Here is a 19,115-nt window from a genome sequence, read left to right as displayed (position 1 = left end):
ACTAGAATATGCCCGAAGGTAGAAACCACGCCCTATTCACCCTGTCGCTTGGGGCCCAGGACAACTCTTGAACATCTTAAACATTATATAGGTGTCTTGTCTCTAGCCGGAGATTTCATGGGGAGGAAGCTGAAATGTTAGGTAAGATTTTAAAACAGGTACGATTTAATAGATAAGAAGAACATGAGATATACAGCTTGATTTGTAGAATAAAAATCTTCACATAAAATTTGTCTAATTGACAGTAGAATTACCAGCTAAGAAAATGAGACCTATTACCTTCTCCTGTCATAAGATAAGGTCAGTCACAGTCTTTTCTTTCCTTTGCCTCCTTCCCCCTCCCTTCCTGCCTTCCCCCTCCCTTCCTGCCTTCCCCCTTCCCTTCCTGCCTTCCCCCTTCCCTTCCTGCCTTCCCCCTTCCCTTCCTGCCTTCCCCCTTCCCTTCCTGCCTGCCCCCTCCCTTCCTGCCTGCCCCCTTCCCTTCCTTTCCCTCCTTTCCCCCTGTTCCTGGTGGAATCACCATCCTTTCATTGGGAAACCTCCTGTCTTCCCCCCATGACACTGAATTGGTCCTTGAGCCATGACCTGCCTCCCTCCCTTGCACTCTTCTCCCACCTTCTCACGGCTGCCCTGCTCTAGCTCCCATCCCCAAGGGCAAGGACTTCCTTGCAAGTCTCCTCATTTCCCTTCCCTCCTCATGCTAATACACTTGACACAAGTCTGACAGATGAATGCCACCAAAATCCAGCGAATGGGATAGGTCTCCCTCATCTCCAAACCTTTAGACCCTACCCAAGGCCTGCTAGAAAATGAGGTGGAAAACACTTGGCCTTTTGTGGTCACAGGCAGCTGCCCCACCAGTGTCCTTGCAGCACTCTGGCCTTCAGGCAGCCCTGTGCAGGGCTGAAGCCGACACCTGGGCTGTTCTGCCGGCACACAGACCTCCTCCGCGGGAAGTGTGCTCCTGCTGGCTTGTCCAGCCACCTTCCTTGTAATGGGCTTAGCGTGGTAGGGGCCACAGCTTCTCTCCTCTTAACCAGCAAGCTCCTTGAGAACACAGCTCATGCCTAAGTCATCCTTTACCCTCCAGATTGCAAGTACAGTGGCAAGCACATAGTAAGTGCTCATTAAATTGCTACCAAGTGAGTAAGAGTAGCAGGCCTGTTCGGTTGCATATTCCCCAGTTCTGTGGAAAAAGAGGGCTTACCTAAGTCTGCTTTTTAGAAGAGGAATTTATCTTTTTAGGATGGGGACACACAGAGAATGGCAGGAGGTCATATAATTTGGGTTACATTCCAAATCTCCACTGGAAGAGATTAGTGATGTCGCTATTCTGGGGGAGAAGATGAGCACAAAATCAGCAATGATTTAAAATATTTAATTGTTTAAGGAAAAAAAGTGGTCATACTGCCACCACTGGTTTTACTAAACTCTGTTTTTGAGTTGCATGTCCGTCATGCTTGAAATATTTCACTAGTCACTTAGGCTTTTCATGTTTCCTTTTAAAGTATGTTACAAACTGTAAGGCTCCTTAAAGGGTCAGCTGGTGGAACGCAGTGGGATAAATAGAACATGGGCGCTGTTGTGTCTTCCTCAGAGCAAAGCCACCCTCCTGCTTCTGTGCTGTGTATCACTTCCCAGAGGCAAACGGAGCCTTCATGATATGCTTCAAAGAGAGTTCTGTTGATGGGAAAACTATCTGCATACTCCCTCTTGCTAGCCATCCAGTAAACCTATGGATCATGGTATTAAGCTAGACCATTTGTTTGGAATTTCTCGCTTAATGTGACAATATGCAGTGCACTTCCTGGACCACAGAGGGATAGACAGCAGCTGTTGGCTAAGTCATCCTCTGATAGGAGCTAAGTGATCCTCTGTTAGGAGCTAAGTAATCCTCTGGTTTCAAACCTAGACCCAGTTGGGAGTTCTTCTGAAGGCTGACTGCAGTAAAGGTTGTGGGTGGGGTCACAGGGCATGGAGTTTTCCATGTGTGGTATCATGTTGGCGCTCAAAAAGTTTTATATTTTGGAGCATTTTGTATTTTGGATTTTGGGGTTAGGAATACTCAACCTGTAGCGCATTTCTTTTACAAACTTTCTCCTACTCCAATTAATCATGTTGATGGGCATGAAGACAGCACATTATACTTTATATATACACACACATATACACACGTATACACACACATATATACGTATAATTATATGTATATGTAATACATATATACATATAATAAGTATATATAATACATATAATTATAAGTATATATAATACATATAAGTATATATAATACATATACACTTATAATTATGTGTATATAATACATATACACTTATAATTATGTGCACATATAATACATATACACTTATAATTATGTGCACATATAATACATATACACTTATAATTATGTGCACATATAATACATATACACTTATAATTATGTGCACATATAATACATATACACTTATAATTATGTGCACATATAATACATATACACTTATAATTATGTGCACATATAATACATATACACTTATAATTATGTGCACATATAATACATATACACTTATAATTATGTGCACATATAATACATATACACTTATAATTATGTGCACATATAATACATATACACTTATAATTATGTGCACATATAATACATATACACTTATAATTATGTGTATATATACATAATTATATGTATATGTACATGTTATATGTATATATATACATACATTTTGTATATATAATTGTATATATAATATATACAATTATAGGTATGTATAATATATACGTATAATTATACGTATATATAATACATATATACGTATAATTATACGTATATATAATACATATACGTATAATTATACGTATATAATACATATACGTATAATTATACATATATCTAATACATATAAGTATAATTATATGTATATATAATACATGTATACATATAACTATGTGTAGAAACATGCTTTAAAATTAAATGTTATTATAAATTTGGAGATTGTAGATGGAATAGATTAAAATGTAATTTATTTGGCTGGGAGTGGTGGCTCACACCTGTAATCCCAGTGCTTTGGGAGGCCGAGGTGGGTGGTTCACCTGAGGTCAGGAGTTCGAGACCAGCCTGGCCAACTTGGCAAAACCACGTCTCTACTAAAAATAGAAAAATCAGCCAGGCATGGTGGCAGGCACCTGTAATCCCAGCTACTTGGGAGGCTGAGACAGGAGAATTGCCTGAACCCAGGAGGGGTAGGTTGCAGTGAGCTGAGATCGCGCCACAGCACTCCAGCCTGGGCAACAGAGCGAGACTCTACCTCAAAAAAAAGTAATTTATTTATGATTAGGAATTAATAAAGAAGACACTTATGCCCAGTTGTTGGAATTTCTGTAAGTCTTCCCGTAAATGTGCTATCACTTTTCAGACAGCAATTATAGACTCCTTTATCAGAGTCAGTGTTACTGGGACTAAGGAGAATTAAGGCGGAGAAGACTGTGCCTCTGCTGTAAGTCAGGCGTGGGTTCAAGGTCTTTATGCTCTCAGGCTGTGCGGCCAAGATCTCAAAAGTTAAGCTCGTGTCTGCCTCAGGAATGTGCTGTCTTAATTCTGTACCGGCTTGCACCTGTGCCTGTCTGGCAGCCTGTTCTCGCTGTCTTTCCCTCATCCTGGGTTCTTCCTAGGTGAACAGCCCTGACTTTTCGCAACTTAGCTGAAGTGTGCCCTACCTTGGGGGTCCCCAAGTCCCCCTCTGGCATGCCCGTGAGTCTCTGCTCACCTCCCTTGCAGCCCACGTTTTATTGTAATTTCACCTTTCCTTATCCAGCTTGCTCACACACTCAGCTCTGTATTCTTAGCATTGGGGGGGAAGTGAATTAGATGGGAAGTGAATCTCACCACCTGTTAAGAAAAAGATAAGTACGACTGGGCACTGCCAGGAGCTGTGAAGGAGTGCCTGGCACAGGCCTGCTGGTGCTTCCCCTGCCCCACCCACTCACCCTAGTCTTGGGCATGGGGCCTTGGGGCTGTCTTGCGTGGGCTGGGCTTGGGAGTCAGATGTTGAAAGTGAAGGCAGAAGCCCACATGGCCGGTGCAGGCCAGGGTGGCACCAGGGTGTGGAAGGAGTAGGCCATGGAAGATGAAAATCGGGAATAGCTGGGAGAACTCCCTGCCCTTCAGCACAGCCGGGAGCCGCACCGTTCTCCAAAGCTGGAAGAAATAGTCCAACGTCTTTTTTCGTGCCTGTCTGGGTAAAATTTGCTGTTCCTCAAAGGGTGCCTGTAAAATAGGCACTGGTGGAATGAAGGGGTTAAAGATGAAAGTTACAAAGGATGGGAGCAGGGCTGGTGGGAAAAGAATCCGGGGAACCGGGAAGAGTAGGTAAGAGTGACAACTCTATGGGTGGGAGATTCCTTCTCTGGAATTAGGGAGTTTGAGTTTCATTGAGAGAACGAAATGTCTCTCAAGTCTACATATTTGCCTGGAGCTGACACTTGGTTTGGGAGGGGCTCCGTGGGACCCGGATGCTGGGGACGCGCTGGCCTTGCCCCACTGTGCTAGTGCGTCAGGCCAGTGACTCACAAGCACGGGAAGGCTCGCCCCAGGTCATGCCTCCCAACAGTGTTTCCACCCATGGGTCCCAGCGGACACACACGAAGCCCACCAACTCATTTCACACACAGCCATCCAAGGAACCACTGACCCATGGCAACTAGTCATAGTCACATCTGCTTGCAGCTGGACAAAGACCAATGACCTGGAGGTGAAGTGCCGGTCTTCATGGTCATTCCCTCCAGGCCATCCTATTCCCCAAGCAGGAACATTTAATGTCCACCCCCGTTTAGTGGGAGAAAGGGAAGAAAAGAAGTGAAACATGAGTCAACAAAATTGTATGACAGGGAAAATGAGACCAGAACTGCAGTCACATGTTGTTCCTAAGAGAAGCCAAGAAAACACCCTCATTTCCTCAAGGCGTGTGGTTTCTTGGGAGCCTTTCTGCCCTGCAAACCCAGTCTCTAATTGAGAAGCAGAATACAGCATGTACCTCACATGTACAAATCTTAGTCATACTACAGCACAGAGAGAGACATGTTACATATTAGAAATTCACTGTTTCTCACATTTTTTGTGCTTTTTTTTTTTTTTGCCAAGAATGTATCAACTCTTGTTGTTTTCAAATTAGGGCAGAAATATTGTGTAACTCTAAACAGTAGTAGGGACTGTTTTGTTTCTATGTCTTCCATTATTAAATGGAACAGAAATATTATTTTATTTACCTAAATTGTCCTTTCAGGAGAGTTAATGATGAATAATTATTTTCACATCTTTGGGATCACATCTATCTTACATTAGTCAAAACAAATGATGATGATAATAAAACAAATGCAGATGAAAGCACAATAATTTTGAGTTCTGTGAGAATAAGGGAGAAAAGTTAATTTTACCTTTAAAACCACAATACTAAGTATATTTTTGGAAGTTGAAAAATGTTATGCAAATGTAAGCTTTTAAGAAATCATTATTTGTACTACAACATTTGGCCTATATTTTACTATCTTGTTAGTAATTTTTAAATGCCATGGACACTTTTTTGGGGAGCTAATTTTATTGAAGTTTAGCAACTTACAGAAACATATCAAAGGCGAAGGGTACAGCTCAGTGCATTTTCCCCAAAGTGAACATAGCAGTGAACCCAGACTACGAACCAGAACATTACCAGAAGGCACGAAGTCCCTGGGGTCCTCTTCTAGTCAGTAGCCCTCACGAGCAACCAGGATCCAACGTCATCTTGTTAGGCTTTGACTTTTATAGGAATGGAGTCACCCAGTTTGTCTTCTTTTGTGCCTGGTTCAGCTTGCTGCGGGTGCTGTAGCTGGCCTGCCCTGGTGTGGCCGGGGACTGCCTTCCGTGAATATACCCCATCGTTTCTCAGTCCCTTGAACCGTTTCCAGCTGGGGCAATTGTGGATAGTGCTGCTGTGAACAGGCTTAAGCACGTCCCTTTTTCTCTAATTTTACTGAAATACAACAAAGTGCAAAAATCACAAGTGCACAGCTCGATGAGTTTTACCGACGTATACACCCGTGTAGTCACCGCCCGCAACAAGCAAAGAATGTTTCCTGCACCCCAGAAACCTCCCTCGTCCCTCCCTACCTTTGCCACACCCCCGCAGAAGGTCATCACAATACTGACTTCTTTCCCCATAGACAGATGCCTCCGTTCTTGAATTTAATGTGATGGGATCATACAGAGTGTGCTCTCTCTGGAGAAGTTTTAAGATTCTTTTTTAGGGCATTCTTGGGCCCTGGGGGTCCATGGAGATGGGGAGAGCCATTTCGCAGAACCTCACAGCCACAGCGGTTAAAACAAGCATGACACAAGCAGCACAGGCAAACAGGACAGAAGCTAGGAAGTCCATTCTCCATATACAGTCTTTGAGGTTTCGCTATCTGAAAAAAGTGTCAGTGCCTGCTGCATCTGTGTGTAGTTATCTTTTATTCACCACACCAGCATTTTGTGTGTGTGAATGAAGTGGAATTTAAAATAATAGAATTGAGGCCGGGTGCGGTGGCTCACACCTGTAATCCCAGCATTTTGGGAGGCTGAGGCGTGTGGATCACTTGAGGCCAGGAGTTCGAACCAACCTGGCCAACATGGCGAAACCCCATCTCTACTAAAAATACAAAAAATTATCCTGGCATGGTGGCCCGTGCCTGTAGTCCCAGCTACTCGGGAGGCTGAGGCAGGAGAATCGCTTGAATCCAGATGGCAGAGGTTGCAGTGAGCCGAGATCGCGCCACTGCACTCCAGCCTGCGCGACAGAGCGAGACCCCGTTTTAGAATTGAAAAGATGAGACCCCAGCAGGACGTGATGAAGGTCAATGTGGTTTTGTCCAACTTGCCTCAGTTGGAGCAGCGTACCAGTGCGTCCCTGCTGTGTGGCCGTGGGGCTTATCCCTGGGAGTGGAATTTGGGGGAAGGAGCCGGGGCCAGGGCCCAGCTACAGCGGAGGCGGCTGAGCGGCTTCCAGAGGGGTTGGGAATGTTCCGCTCGTAATCCCACCGGGAGCGTGTGGGGCCCGCGCTTGCTGCGCACTCTTAATTCTGCCCGAGTAGCCCTAAAATACAGTCTCTCGTCTCCATACACTTATTTAGTGGGGTAGGGAATTATTTAAAAGACTCCCCGAGGAAGTGCTGCGACCAGGAAGAGCCCTCGACGGCAGTATCACCAGGAAAGTATTTTGACATTTTGCACAGCATAGGGAATGCGAGAAAGAATTTGAAAGATAAGCTGTTTAGACTTGGCAGATCTCCACATGTCCCTATTTGGTGGGATGTGAAACACATAAAAATTGTGAAAGCTGCGATGTTAAAGGTCTATCTTCCATCAAAAGCAGGAAAAAAATCAGAAAATTGAGGACTTCATCCTGTTTAACTCATTCCAAATATGCCTTCATCAGAAGACATGTCCCAGTTAAACTGTATAACACTGCACCCTTCTCCCCTCCCTCCCTCCCTCTCTCTCTCTCTGCCACACACACACACACACACACACACACACACACACACACACACGAGTAGCATAGCAGCTGGTGTTCTTCGGTTCAGTTAGAAAGGCGTTCTCTAAACAGAATGAGTGAGCTTTCCTCTTTTTGCATCGTCTCGAATGAAATTCACTGTAATCTTGAGAAGAGCGCCCTCTTGGTCTGTAGATGCGAGAAAACCAGAAATAGGCTTTATTTCTTATTAAAACCATTGACTTCTCTTCCTCCCCTTTCTTCTTTGGCACTCGTACTGTGTATTGTAAAATCTTTGTGTATTTTAAGAACTTAATATACTTTATAACATGAATACTGATGGTGGATCTCTGAATATCTTAATTGGAGCATGAAAGAAAAGTTTCACAGTGTTAATTATTTTAACATATCATGAAAAGTTTAAGAGACTTTTAGAGAATATAAAAGATATTTGGTTTAGGGATTACTTTGTAGTACCTTTTGCATTCCTTTCATATTGTATTTTTTGTTTTCGTTTAAAGTTGATCTCTGCTATTGAAGTTATGTGTGCGTGTGTGTGTCTGACAGAGTCCACTGGGGACTATTATTATTATTTTCTTTTCTGTTTCAAACACAGTTAATTCAGTTCAGCTTCCATTTGGAGAAAACTTATTATACTCTGTAGGCCACATGGTCTATGGGGAAGAGGCTAAAAGGACTTTCAAAACTGACTTGGTTTTCATTAAGTTTGTCTACAGTTTTAGGAGCATAAATAACAAATTCACCCCCAACCCCAAGAGCTTTCTAGGGTCCTCTTTTTCCACATTGGTCTGGGGTACCTGTGTTGCTGTTGTCCATGGCTGGTCTACTTCTATAAGAGAGACCGAGACCCCCGCCTTTCTTTCCTTTGAGAACTCCCAGCCATATTCCCCGTCTTCCAAGTGGAGACTGCCTTCGTGACCCACTTTCATCCTCATGACCACTTGGGTTAAGTGTGTGCCTCACAGGAACACAACACAGGCATTGCTCCAGGAACTTGGAACTCATTGACCCTAGAACACCAATGAGGGGAAAACCAGGAAGAGGATGAGTACCGCACAGAATGTACCAGTTCTTCCCATTCTAGAATCTGAAACAGATGGTATGGGAGCTTATCTGTGGGGTCATCCAGACATGGGGAGAATGCAGAGCCCTCATAAAGGCCCTCAGATATGCAGCCAGCAGGGAGCCGGTGGAGTCCACCAGTCTGCATAGAGCTTTAGATTTTTCTGGGAGTCCAGATGCAAGGTGTATTTCCTCAGGAAATGATGAAATGGTGACATAGCTTTTCACATGTCAGGTCACCAATGAAATTGTGAACCTGGGTAACCTGCATTATTTATGTACCCCTTTTAAACACAGTAATTTACAACAGTGAATTAAGACTTGCATTACCTGACTTTTATTTTAATTCATCATTTGAAGCTTATACATTACACCTGAGTGAAAGGGGTACTCAGGTCATCTTTTGTATTTTTTTTTCTTTTTAGCAGTGAACCATTGAACTGCAGCTAAAATACCTTCATATGCCAGGGTGAAACCCAGCATGGGCCCTTATATGACAGAAAGGACCAGAATGGTGATATTTTAAAATAGATTTTATTTAACAAAGTAAACATACATCTTAGGATATTTGTTTGTCATTCTTGTCACTCTAAAGCCTAGTTTTTTTGTTTTTTTTTTTTTTTAACAAAACCGTTTATATAAAATGCTAGGCCACCCAGAATGTGACACAAAAATCATGATCTTAGACATCTTTTGTTCTGAAAAGCTAACCCTAATTTAGATATTTTTGGAATGATCAATTTTTTAGAATTGCCTTCTGGGGTGAGAATTGATAATCAAATTCCCTACACACATAAAGCCATACATGTTTTTGGTCCAGGATTAAAAAAAAATACTTGCTTATGAAAAAGCGTAAGGTGGTGGGGGAAGGCCGGGGTGGGGGATCAGTCCTGTCTCATCTCTCATTTTCCCCAGTGTTCCTTAGTACCTGAAGTGGTCCCCAGGGTAAAACTACCCACCCGCCTGTCACCGGCACCGGCTGGGGGTGTTTCTGTACCAAAAGCACAAGAAGCGTCTTGACCCGAGGGTCCACAGTCACAGCCTTGCAGCCTCTTATCTGCAGTCCCAGGCAATGGAAGCATTCACGGATGGCTTAAGGGCCCAGTTCCAGGAAATTCATTTTTATAACCTCCCTCAAATTGCGGAAAGATAAGCTTCTGAGATTTTATCAACCTTTTAGAAAACTCCAGATCACCAAATAGCCATTTTCAGCTTCAATCCCTTAAATCCCTGCTTAATCTGCTCTTTCCCAGAAAGCAGCAATTGACTCACAAGTCGAAAATCCACACTACTCGGGCTGGTGTTGAGTTTCTGCCAGCTAAGCCCAGATGACTGCTGGACATTTCCTAAATGGACTCTGCAGATATATGAGACTTAGCCTGGTGGGTTTTCCTTTTGATATCTGTAGGAGGGGGATGAAACACAGCAGAGTTTAAAGAACAGAGATGTGTTTCCAAACTTGGCTCAAATGCAAACAGGTTGTGGGCAGTGGCATAATCCCAGCAAAGAGGCTGCCCCGAAACTCCAGGGACTTGGAGATGACCTGGTGATGATGGAATAGCTGGTTTGGACGGCTCCAGGTGTCAGGTGCCAGATGCCAGCGCACTCCCCAGAGTCCCCGGCTCTTCCCTGGCTACTCTGTGAACTGGAGCAGTCAGGTAATCATTGCCGAGTTCCCTGTTTGCAGCTTTGTCCCACAGCGCTGTTGTGCATGAATGCACTGTGGTTGAGGTGCGCGGTGCCACTGGATTTCCATCTACCGTTGTTATTTAAGGTTGCTTAGATGGGTAACACCAGTAACAGCACCAAGAATACAACCATAATTGGGTACTGATTTCATCAATTCTAAGATGTGCATTTATTGATGTTTTAACAACTCTGGCACTGGGATAGATCTAACAATTGATAATGTGTCATTGTTTACTTAGTACCCTTCTTGATTTCTTAGTATGGGTTTTACAATTGGTGTCGTCTTAGATGAAATACAGTTCACATCAGGCTCAATGCTACGGGAGCCTGGTGTGAGTTGTATGTGGGGCTGCCTCCAAAGCACTCAGGGTGTACCGGGGAGACACAGAAGTAAACAACGAGAAACGTGATAAGCCTGACAATAGAGACATGCAGTTAGCAATTCGCAGGAGCCAGGTAGGGAGCAGGTGACCCTCACCTGGGGATTAGACACATGGTAGTGCTGGCTGAGTTAGGTACCTCTGGTGAGGTCTCTCGGTACTGGTATTTGTCCATTTTGGAAGAACCTCCTGGAGCACAGGTTACAGATTTTGGCCGCATCTCTTTGGATGCCTCTAAGTGGTCACCAAAACCCAGATTATGAAGCAAATCTGTGCACATGGATTGATTTAAAATGTTAGGAGGTTATGAGAGTGTAGGCTGAAAATTGCCTAAAATGTGAGTCAGAGAAAAACACAGACCTATCATCTCTGGAGTTTTTTGGACTGTTGTCAGCTGTCCCCATTTCCAAAATATAAAATTGAGAACAGCTTACTGTCTTGGAGGCACTTGTTCAGATTTAGCTTTACAAAATAAATATCTCCAGATGTGATTGTTTTATGCAGACGTCTCCATGGCAATGCAGCTGAGGCTCGAATATGTTGTTAAAAATATACACTTTGCATGATCACAATACTATTAGTGGCATGATTTTATTTTCAGGAAATGATAATCACCTGAAGTAGAATATAAGTAAACATTTTATATCAGACTTAAAGCAGAGCCTCTAATAAAGCTTATTCACCCAATTATTCATCTCATACCTCTTTCCATTCTGTCCACAATACCTGTGTCTGTCATGTTTTAAAATTGGGATTCTTCTAAGGAAATTGCAAATGCGTATATGTACCGACATATTTCTATCTTTTCATGTGATGACAATTTTACATAATGGAAATTGAAGTTGGGTTCTAATTTCAACTTTGTCCTAGCGTGTTATAAAAAATCTTCTAATGCAGTTTCCACATCTGTAAATGGGGATGGCACTACCTATCTTGAAATGCTTGTTATGATCATTAAATAAGATGATCGCTGACTGTGCGTGGCACCTGGTAAGCGTTTGAACACGTGGTAGCTTGCTTCCTCTCCAGCTTTTATCACATGCTTGGATTCATTTCCTTCCATTTTAAACGTTAATTTTTATGTTAGAAGTGAACTACAGGCCAGGCACAGTGTCTCATGCCTATAATCCCAGCAGTTTGGGAGGCTGAGGCGGGTGGATCGCGTGAGGTCAGGAGTTCGAGACCAGCCTGGTCAACATGATGAAACCCCATCTCTACTAAAAATACAAAAAATTAGCTGGGTGTGGTGGCGGATGCCTGTATTACCAGCTACTTGGGATGCTGAGGAAGGAGAATCACTTGAACTGGGGAGGTGGAGGTTGCAGTGTGCCAAGATCACGCCATTGCACTCCAGCCTGGGCAACAAAAGCAACACTTTGTCTTAAAAAAAAAAGTGAACTACAGGAATATTTTGTTGTTGACTGTTCTTTAATGCGACGTTCAAGCTTTAAGTGAATTCAAAAAGGAGTTCTTTAAGATTGGGGCTTAAAAATCAGCTCATTCCTTTATTCTGTTCTGTACAAACTTTTTTTTGCGTGGCCGTGTGTCCTTGAGACCACGTCATTGGGAGCTCTCAGCCTCCACGGTCTTAGGTCTGACACCTCTAAATAAGAAGCATGACATTTTGGTAGCTTTGCAAATATGGGTGGTGCCCTGTTAAACTAATCCCCGAGGGAGTCAACTTCAAATAGAAATTAACAAAGGACAAAAAGTATAGGTGACATTGTTCACTTTTTGGGCTGAGTAACACTTGGATTTGTTCTACTCAAGGATCTTTTTTTTATCTATTTGGGCAGGGGATCTGCACCCTAAGTGGAACTGCATGACAGCCCCATGAAAACAAGTGCAGATAAGATTGTGTCCGAAGGACAGGGCAGGCTTCGCTCATAAACAAGTCAAGATGCCAGAACCATCTCCATTTGCATAGTGCCCTCGCTTTGAAAGTGTTCTTCTATTTAAAGATGTTTTCTCTTCCTTCCAGGGTGGCTGTGCTGGCTCTGGCTGTGGCAAATGTGACTGCCATGGAGTGAAGGGACAAAAGGTGAGTTGCCGAAATTTAAATCACAACATTTCTTTGTGAATTGGACAGTAAGTACCACATTAACAGTAACCGAATAATCAGCAATTCAGGTGAAAGCCTTATTACTGTTTTGATAATTTCCCCAGAGCAATACAAATGAAGCCAAACCAGGCTTGACATTACTTCTGAGTAGTAATATTATTATAATAGCTCTTCTCCAAAGAATGTAATAGTATGTGGCAATTAATGTAGAAAAATATATTTGGTTTATTTTCCTTTTTGACTCTTGGTAGAAAATCTGTTGAATCTATCGTACATTTTTGAATTGATGTATAAGAACTAATTTTAGCATTTTTCCGGAAAAAGAAACTAGCTCCTATTCTACTTGAGGACCTTCTCTTCAAATTAGTATTTTTAAACCATCTTTTAATCCGTCACATGCTTGTCTAGATTTATTTATAAAAATATTGCTTGGGAAACTTAGTGTTTCCCAAATGTAAAATTAAAATGTATTTCTTTGCAAGCAAACTGTTCCCCTCCCTTTCATTTAAGAACCAGGGCTCCAGATAAAGATAAGTTTCTCTGGAAGGCAAGTTGAATCTGTGCATTTCAGTTGGTTGGAAAGAGGGTGCCTGACTGTTTTTTTATCCAGAGAACAGTGCAGCATCTTGGTACTGTCTGTGGGTCACCGTGGAAACCAGGTGTGGCTGTGAGGAAACGCCATCATCTTAAGCCACTCGGCCTTTGGTGCAGGTGCGCACAGCAGGTGCACCCTGTAGAATGGAGTGGATGCTCTGTAGGGTACTGTTTCCAGAAAGCTGAAGGTGTCATTCTGGCTAGTGTGTGAATTCTTACTTCCCTCCCTGGCATGCCAGTGGTTTTATGGGGCCACAGACTGATGCTTTCGAAATTCAGCAAATTCTAGTTTACAGAAAATTCTGTGGTTTCTTTTTGGCTATTTGCTGAAATGCCAACATTATTATTTTAAAAAATATGCCTGTTAGGTGATGGCACTAGTGTTACCTGGATAGTTTTTGAATGAATGGAGTATGTAAGGAAAGTTTCACATCTTTTCATATCAACTCTAATTTATCTTCATGCTCTGTTCTCTTACTTTGCAATTTTTTCTAGCGATTTCCAGTGTGCATGCTCAAGAGTTATTTTAAAGTAGACAAAAGTGTTTCTCATGCCACAGACATTTTGTTAAAAACCTAACTTGAAATATACAAGTGAGTTCACCACACTCATAAAAATGTCCTTAAAATGATAAAATGGAGAACTTTGGGGTCCCGACAAAGAGGAATTAAGGCCTGGATCATGATTACCTCTGTTTTCCATGTGACTTTGAAAGCAGCAGGGCTGGCGCCAAGTTGGCCCTGCTCCCTCCTAGGGACAGCAAGGTTGATGTCCACCTCCATTTCCATTTGCTTCTGTCCAGCCGTCAGGCCTTGGCGGCCCCTCCTGGCTCTGAAGCTTTACATACTTTCTTATTCTATCCACGTCTATAAACTTATATATATTTTTTAGGCCAGGCACGGTGGGTCACGCCTGTAATCCTAGCAGTTTGGGAGGCTGAGGCAGGAGGATCACTGGAAGTCAGGAGTTTGAGACCATCCTGGCCAACACGGCGAAACTCAGTCTCTACTAAAAGTACAAAAATTAGCCCAGCGTGGTGGCACACACCTCTAGTCCCAGCTACTCAGGAGGTTGAGACAGGAGAATCGCTTGAACCCAGGAGGCGGAGGTTGCAGTGAGCCAAGAACACACCATTGCACTCTAGCCTAGGCGACAGAGCGAGGCTCTAACTCAAAACCAAAAACCAAAAACCAAAAAACTTGTAACTTTTTTAGCGTAATTTATTTCAGTTTTTCCCAAAAATCCACTCATCAAAACATGACAAGGGAGAATGATAGGGTGTAGCCTTCCCTACCGGTCAACTGACATCTCCACAACCTGGTAACACCCCTCAGAGCCAAGCCGCTTCCACTCCGAGTGGGCTACACATGTGTGGGGAAGGCAGGGAAGGCGGTGTCCAGCACCTGGCCTGAAGGAAAGGGGCCGCCAACATTTCATCTGAACATTGCCCAAGGAGGAGCCCTTGCTGGGGGTGGCTCCCTCTGGCCAGGCGAGGTCTGTGCCTGTCCTGGCTTGGAGCCTGCGTGGGGCCTGCGCCCTGCTTAGGACAGGAAGGCGGAGAAGTGTGGGGCCACGTGGAAGCTGTGTCCCGAGGGAGGCTCCATGCCAGCTTCCTACAGGGGCCAGCTTTAGCCTTGACACTGGGAGTCAGCAGAGCCCGGGCCAGGACTGGGATGGAAGGAGCAGGATCCTGCTCCCCTCCTTGTGTGGCCTTAGCCAGGTTTCCCACCAAGGGACCCAGGCCAGGGAGCCCAGCACCTCCGGGACTTTTTTCGGCCTGACCTGCTCCTCTACACTCCTGTTTCTCCATTGCCAGCTTTGGGGTTCTTACTGTTTTTTTTTAAATTTTTTTAATTCCATAAAGAACATTTAAAATAAAATGCTAGCAAGCTCTACCTTAGACCATTCTGAATTTGTGATTTAAAAGGCAATGATGATTGAATGGATTCAGAAGGCCTCTTGAAGTCTAGGCCTAGGACAATAGCTAAATGGTTTAGTATTATATCATTTTAACAAAAATAGAGAAGGTCTATTTTTTTCTCATCTTGAGCATAAACATTTCAGGTCTTATGGTTCACACAGCATTGAGAAGGGGAAAGAGCCCTTCCTCCCACTGACAGAGGAAATTTTAAACAAACTTCCCCTTATTGTCTTGGAAGTCCTGTTAAAATAATCAATTTAATGATGTGGAATGCCTCAGCTTCACTGAGCTAGGGTTTCCGATCTGGTTCCCTTTCTCTCATCCCAAAGTCAGCTAAGAAAGAAATGTACTCTAGGCTGGCAGGTCAAGAGAAGAAATGGATCCTCCTCAGTGGCTGCCACCTTCTACCTTCTGCACTTCCTGCCACCTTCTGCATTTTCAGAGCGTCCCAGCCCTAGAAATGCCGACCTAGTGTAAAAACAAAATGACTAAAGGGGTTGGAATAATGGAATACAAATCTACTGGTTTAAATCACTAGTCTGCTTATGAGCTGCAACTGAATTCCTTCTATCCTCATAGAAATTATTTTGATATTCTCAAATGTCTACACATTAAATTGATTTTGATTGGTTGTTCTTAAACAGGACAGTAGGAGGCACAGCTCAGATGCAGTTAAAGTTACCAAGCTGGGTCAGAATGTCACAGCCTTAGAAATTTGGAAATTATTACTTCTAAGACATATTTTCCCACGTCTCTTTGAGGAGCACTTTGACACTATTATTTGCAAACCATCAGTATCCTCAACAGAAACTGGAATATCTCCAGTACAAATCTCTTTTGACTAAGTTCTGCTTTCTATGGCGATATGACAGAATGGACAAAAAGTCTTACATTCTATAGATACTATAAATACATTTTAGTGCAACAGATCATTGCTGGTGTTATAATCTCATAGTTTTCAAGTAATCAATAAATACTAGATAGCTTGATCTGAGTTCAACAGTTAAATTCAGCAGGTTTCTACTGGATTTCAGAGAGTCTTTGCTGAGTTGTTTATTTTCCCACTTGCTTGGAAGGCCACTCATATCTTCAGATGTTTTCTGTTAGGTAATTAATTTGGCCTTGCACACAGTGGCTCTGTGCTCCTCCAGAGACTGCGGCAGTGTGGGAATGCTGTCTGCTTGTACTGATTAGGGTTTTGAATGCTTGCCTTCACAGAAATAGCCAAAAGTTAAGCTCTTCTTTTGAGTGATAATTTGATTTTCTCAAGTATTTAAGATAGTAGGAAAGGCAACACATTCCCAGAAGTTACTGCTATATGCTAAGGAAATTAACCATTTATGTTTTGCTAAAATAGAGTTTGCACAAGACGTCTTTCAAATAATCTAACCTGGGAGCCTGCGTTTCCATAACACTATCACCATAGTCTGTGACCCTGTAGTGTCCACAAAAGGGAATTTAAAGTTAAACTAGAGATGGAAGACTGGTGTACATAAATAACAAGGCGAGAGTAAACCATCACATTCCAGGAGAAGCTGTTGAGAAAACAAATACAAAAGTCTTCCTGAGAAGGAAGTGATCCCTGGGACCTGGAGCATAAAATCAAGGGACAGCTTCCCCAATTCAGCAGGACCCCAGCCTCTCATGTCCTCACTAATTTGCCAGGCTTGCTTGGATATAGACTAGGTTCTTCTGTCACACGTACGTGTGAAGACACATGTTAATTGAACTGCATTACTCAGAGAAAACAGCTCTTGGGACCAGTTGATAAATGCTGTCATGATTAGGTTCTTCTGTCACACGTACATGTGAAGACACATGTTAATTGAACTGCATTAATCAGAGAAAACAGCTCTTGGGACCAGTTGATAAATGCTGTCATAGCAAAGATTTGATGGTTTCTACTATAGTGATTCTAAAAAGGGACATTCCCAAGCCACCGTCTTGTGAGCAGAGTCTCAATTAAGTAGAATTGTAGCATTTCTAGTGAGTAGTGACAACTGTGTGGATATCTCATACCTTCTTGTAATACTTTAACCCTGCTGATACCCAGATCCTCGGCAAAGATATAGAGAAGCAGCACATTATCCTGTTATTACTAATTAGATTGTCTATAAATCACAGCTCCTGTCCACATTGGCTCTGCATTGCAATAATATTGTCATCAGATAGAACAACCAAGACTGCTTTCCAAGCAGAGAACTTTGAAAATGGCATTGCTATCTGTCTGTCTAAAATGTGTATCTTATCTGATTTGAAAAGGCTGGAGAAGTCTGTGGCCAATCTGGAAGTGATTTCATTGCTGGCCCAGGAAATCTGGGAAGAGTTTAATGTCGTGTATGGCTGAGTTTGTACAGGATACCCTTTCTTTTGTTATGGCAAACAGTTTGTAGCTTTACCAGCCATTTAGCGCCTAGATATTTGACACAATCGGTGTATGTCCATGTCACACCTTCGTATAAACCCGTCTCTCTGCATCTCAACATTTGGCTATAGCTGCTGCTTTTACACAATGGATCTAGGCTAGGATAGAAAAATCCTGGCTTGTGAGTGTCAGAGCAAGAAAGAGAAAGAGATTGTATCTTGGGCCAGGCCTGGGGCTGAGTATGTTTTATGCACATTATTGTAATATCTATTATACAGTGGAAGAAACCAACCAGCCCAGGCTTTTTCCACTTGGTGGTATTGACAGTTTGAGTGGGATAATTTTTGGTTGTGGGTCTGTCCTGTCCATTGTAGGACGTTGAGCAGCATCCCAGCCTTTACACATCAGATGCCAGGAGCACCCCCACCCCAGCAGTCGTGACATAAATATATCTCCAGCTGTTGCTAAATGTCTCCTGGCAGGGGGTGGGGGGTGCAGACTCACCCTGGATGGAATACCGCTGAACTAACCCCATCTTCTATAGCTAATAAAAGACAAATAACAGGATTCAGGCACTAACCAGAGTACGACTCAGTTTCTACTCCTTCAGATAAGCAGACCCTAATCTGAGGGAGTCAGGCCAGCTGAAGACACGGCTCAGAATATCCCGAAGTCTTGAGCAAGTTCCTTTCCTCTTACTGACTCTGTGGTGGACCCACCGCGCCCCTGGCCACCTGCCAAGGACAGCAAGCCTTCTGAAGCCTTTCTCTAATGGGTCGGGACGGGGAAGACTGCTGGAGGACCACAAAGAAATGAGCCTACTCCTCTGGGGCCCTGGGCAGACCTCCCAGTTCCTGTTCTAAAGGAGTCAACGTGGGCCTCCAGCCCGGTTCAACAAATAACCCACAGCGAGCCCCTGTGTGTGACAAGGGGCAGGTCAGCCAGTCAGCAGCCACTCCTGCCCCACTGTCCCCTCCTGAGACAGATTGGGGGTGCCCAGCCCATCAAAACATGCATCCCACCCCATTCGGGATTGCTTTTCCCTGTGCATTAGGAATAAAACCTCTCTAAGGGGAAGGCATTTTGAAGTAAGCCTGTTTCAGGCCTGTGAGAGGGCTGCAGAAACACCCCCAGTGTGAGCACTGGGTCACCCCACAGCCCCTGCCTTTCGGAAATCCTGGTGTAGACTCCGCTCCACAAGGAGCTCCTTCCTCTGTTTGAAGGCTGGTCGTCTTCACCGTGTCTCCGCGATTACCCAGGACGTGGGCATGGCCATGCTTCTCTCACGTCCTCTCTTTGACTCAGGATCATCGATTTGTGCCTCTGCCTCCTCCACATCTGGAAGAGGCGTCTTCTTTTCCCTTTTCACAGACTACTTAGAGCTGGGGAGGGATTGTGTCTGTCAATCCTTAGATACATGATTAATTAATCAACGCATGTTTTTCAGTTGTTACTTTGCTGGGCACTTTGAGAGATGCAAAATGAGCACTCTTAGTATATTTCTCTCAAG

At 43.5% G+C, this 19,115-nt stretch overlaps 1 protein-coding gene across 2 annotated transcripts in view; it reads left to right on the top strand.

Annotated features, from left to right (window-relative positions):
* Positions 1-19,115, top strand: part of COL4A1 (collagen type IV alpha 1 chain) — a 159,094-nt gene that overhangs the window by 50,906 nt on the left and 89,073 nt on the right. For both annotated transcript variants that reach the window (XM_019039777.4, XM_063697520.1), the window contains exon 2: positions 12,645-12,704. In XM_019039777.4, coding sequence (XP_018895322.2) covers positions 12,645-12,704 — 60 coding nt within the window. The remainder of the gene's footprint in view (positions 1-12,644; positions 12,705-19,115) is intronic.

The sequence above is a fragment of the Gorilla gorilla genome, chromosome 14, assembly GCF_029281585.2.
Source record: "Gorilla gorilla gorilla isolate KB3781 chromosome 14, NHGRI_mGorGor1-v2.1_pri, whole genome shotgun sequence".
In the NCBI taxonomy this organism is placed as follows: Eukaryota; Metazoa; Chordata; class Mammalia; order Primates; family Hominidae; genus Gorilla; species Gorilla gorilla.
Note: the sequence above shows the minus strand (reverse complement) of the source record. Positions and strands in the feature narration are given on the sequence as shown.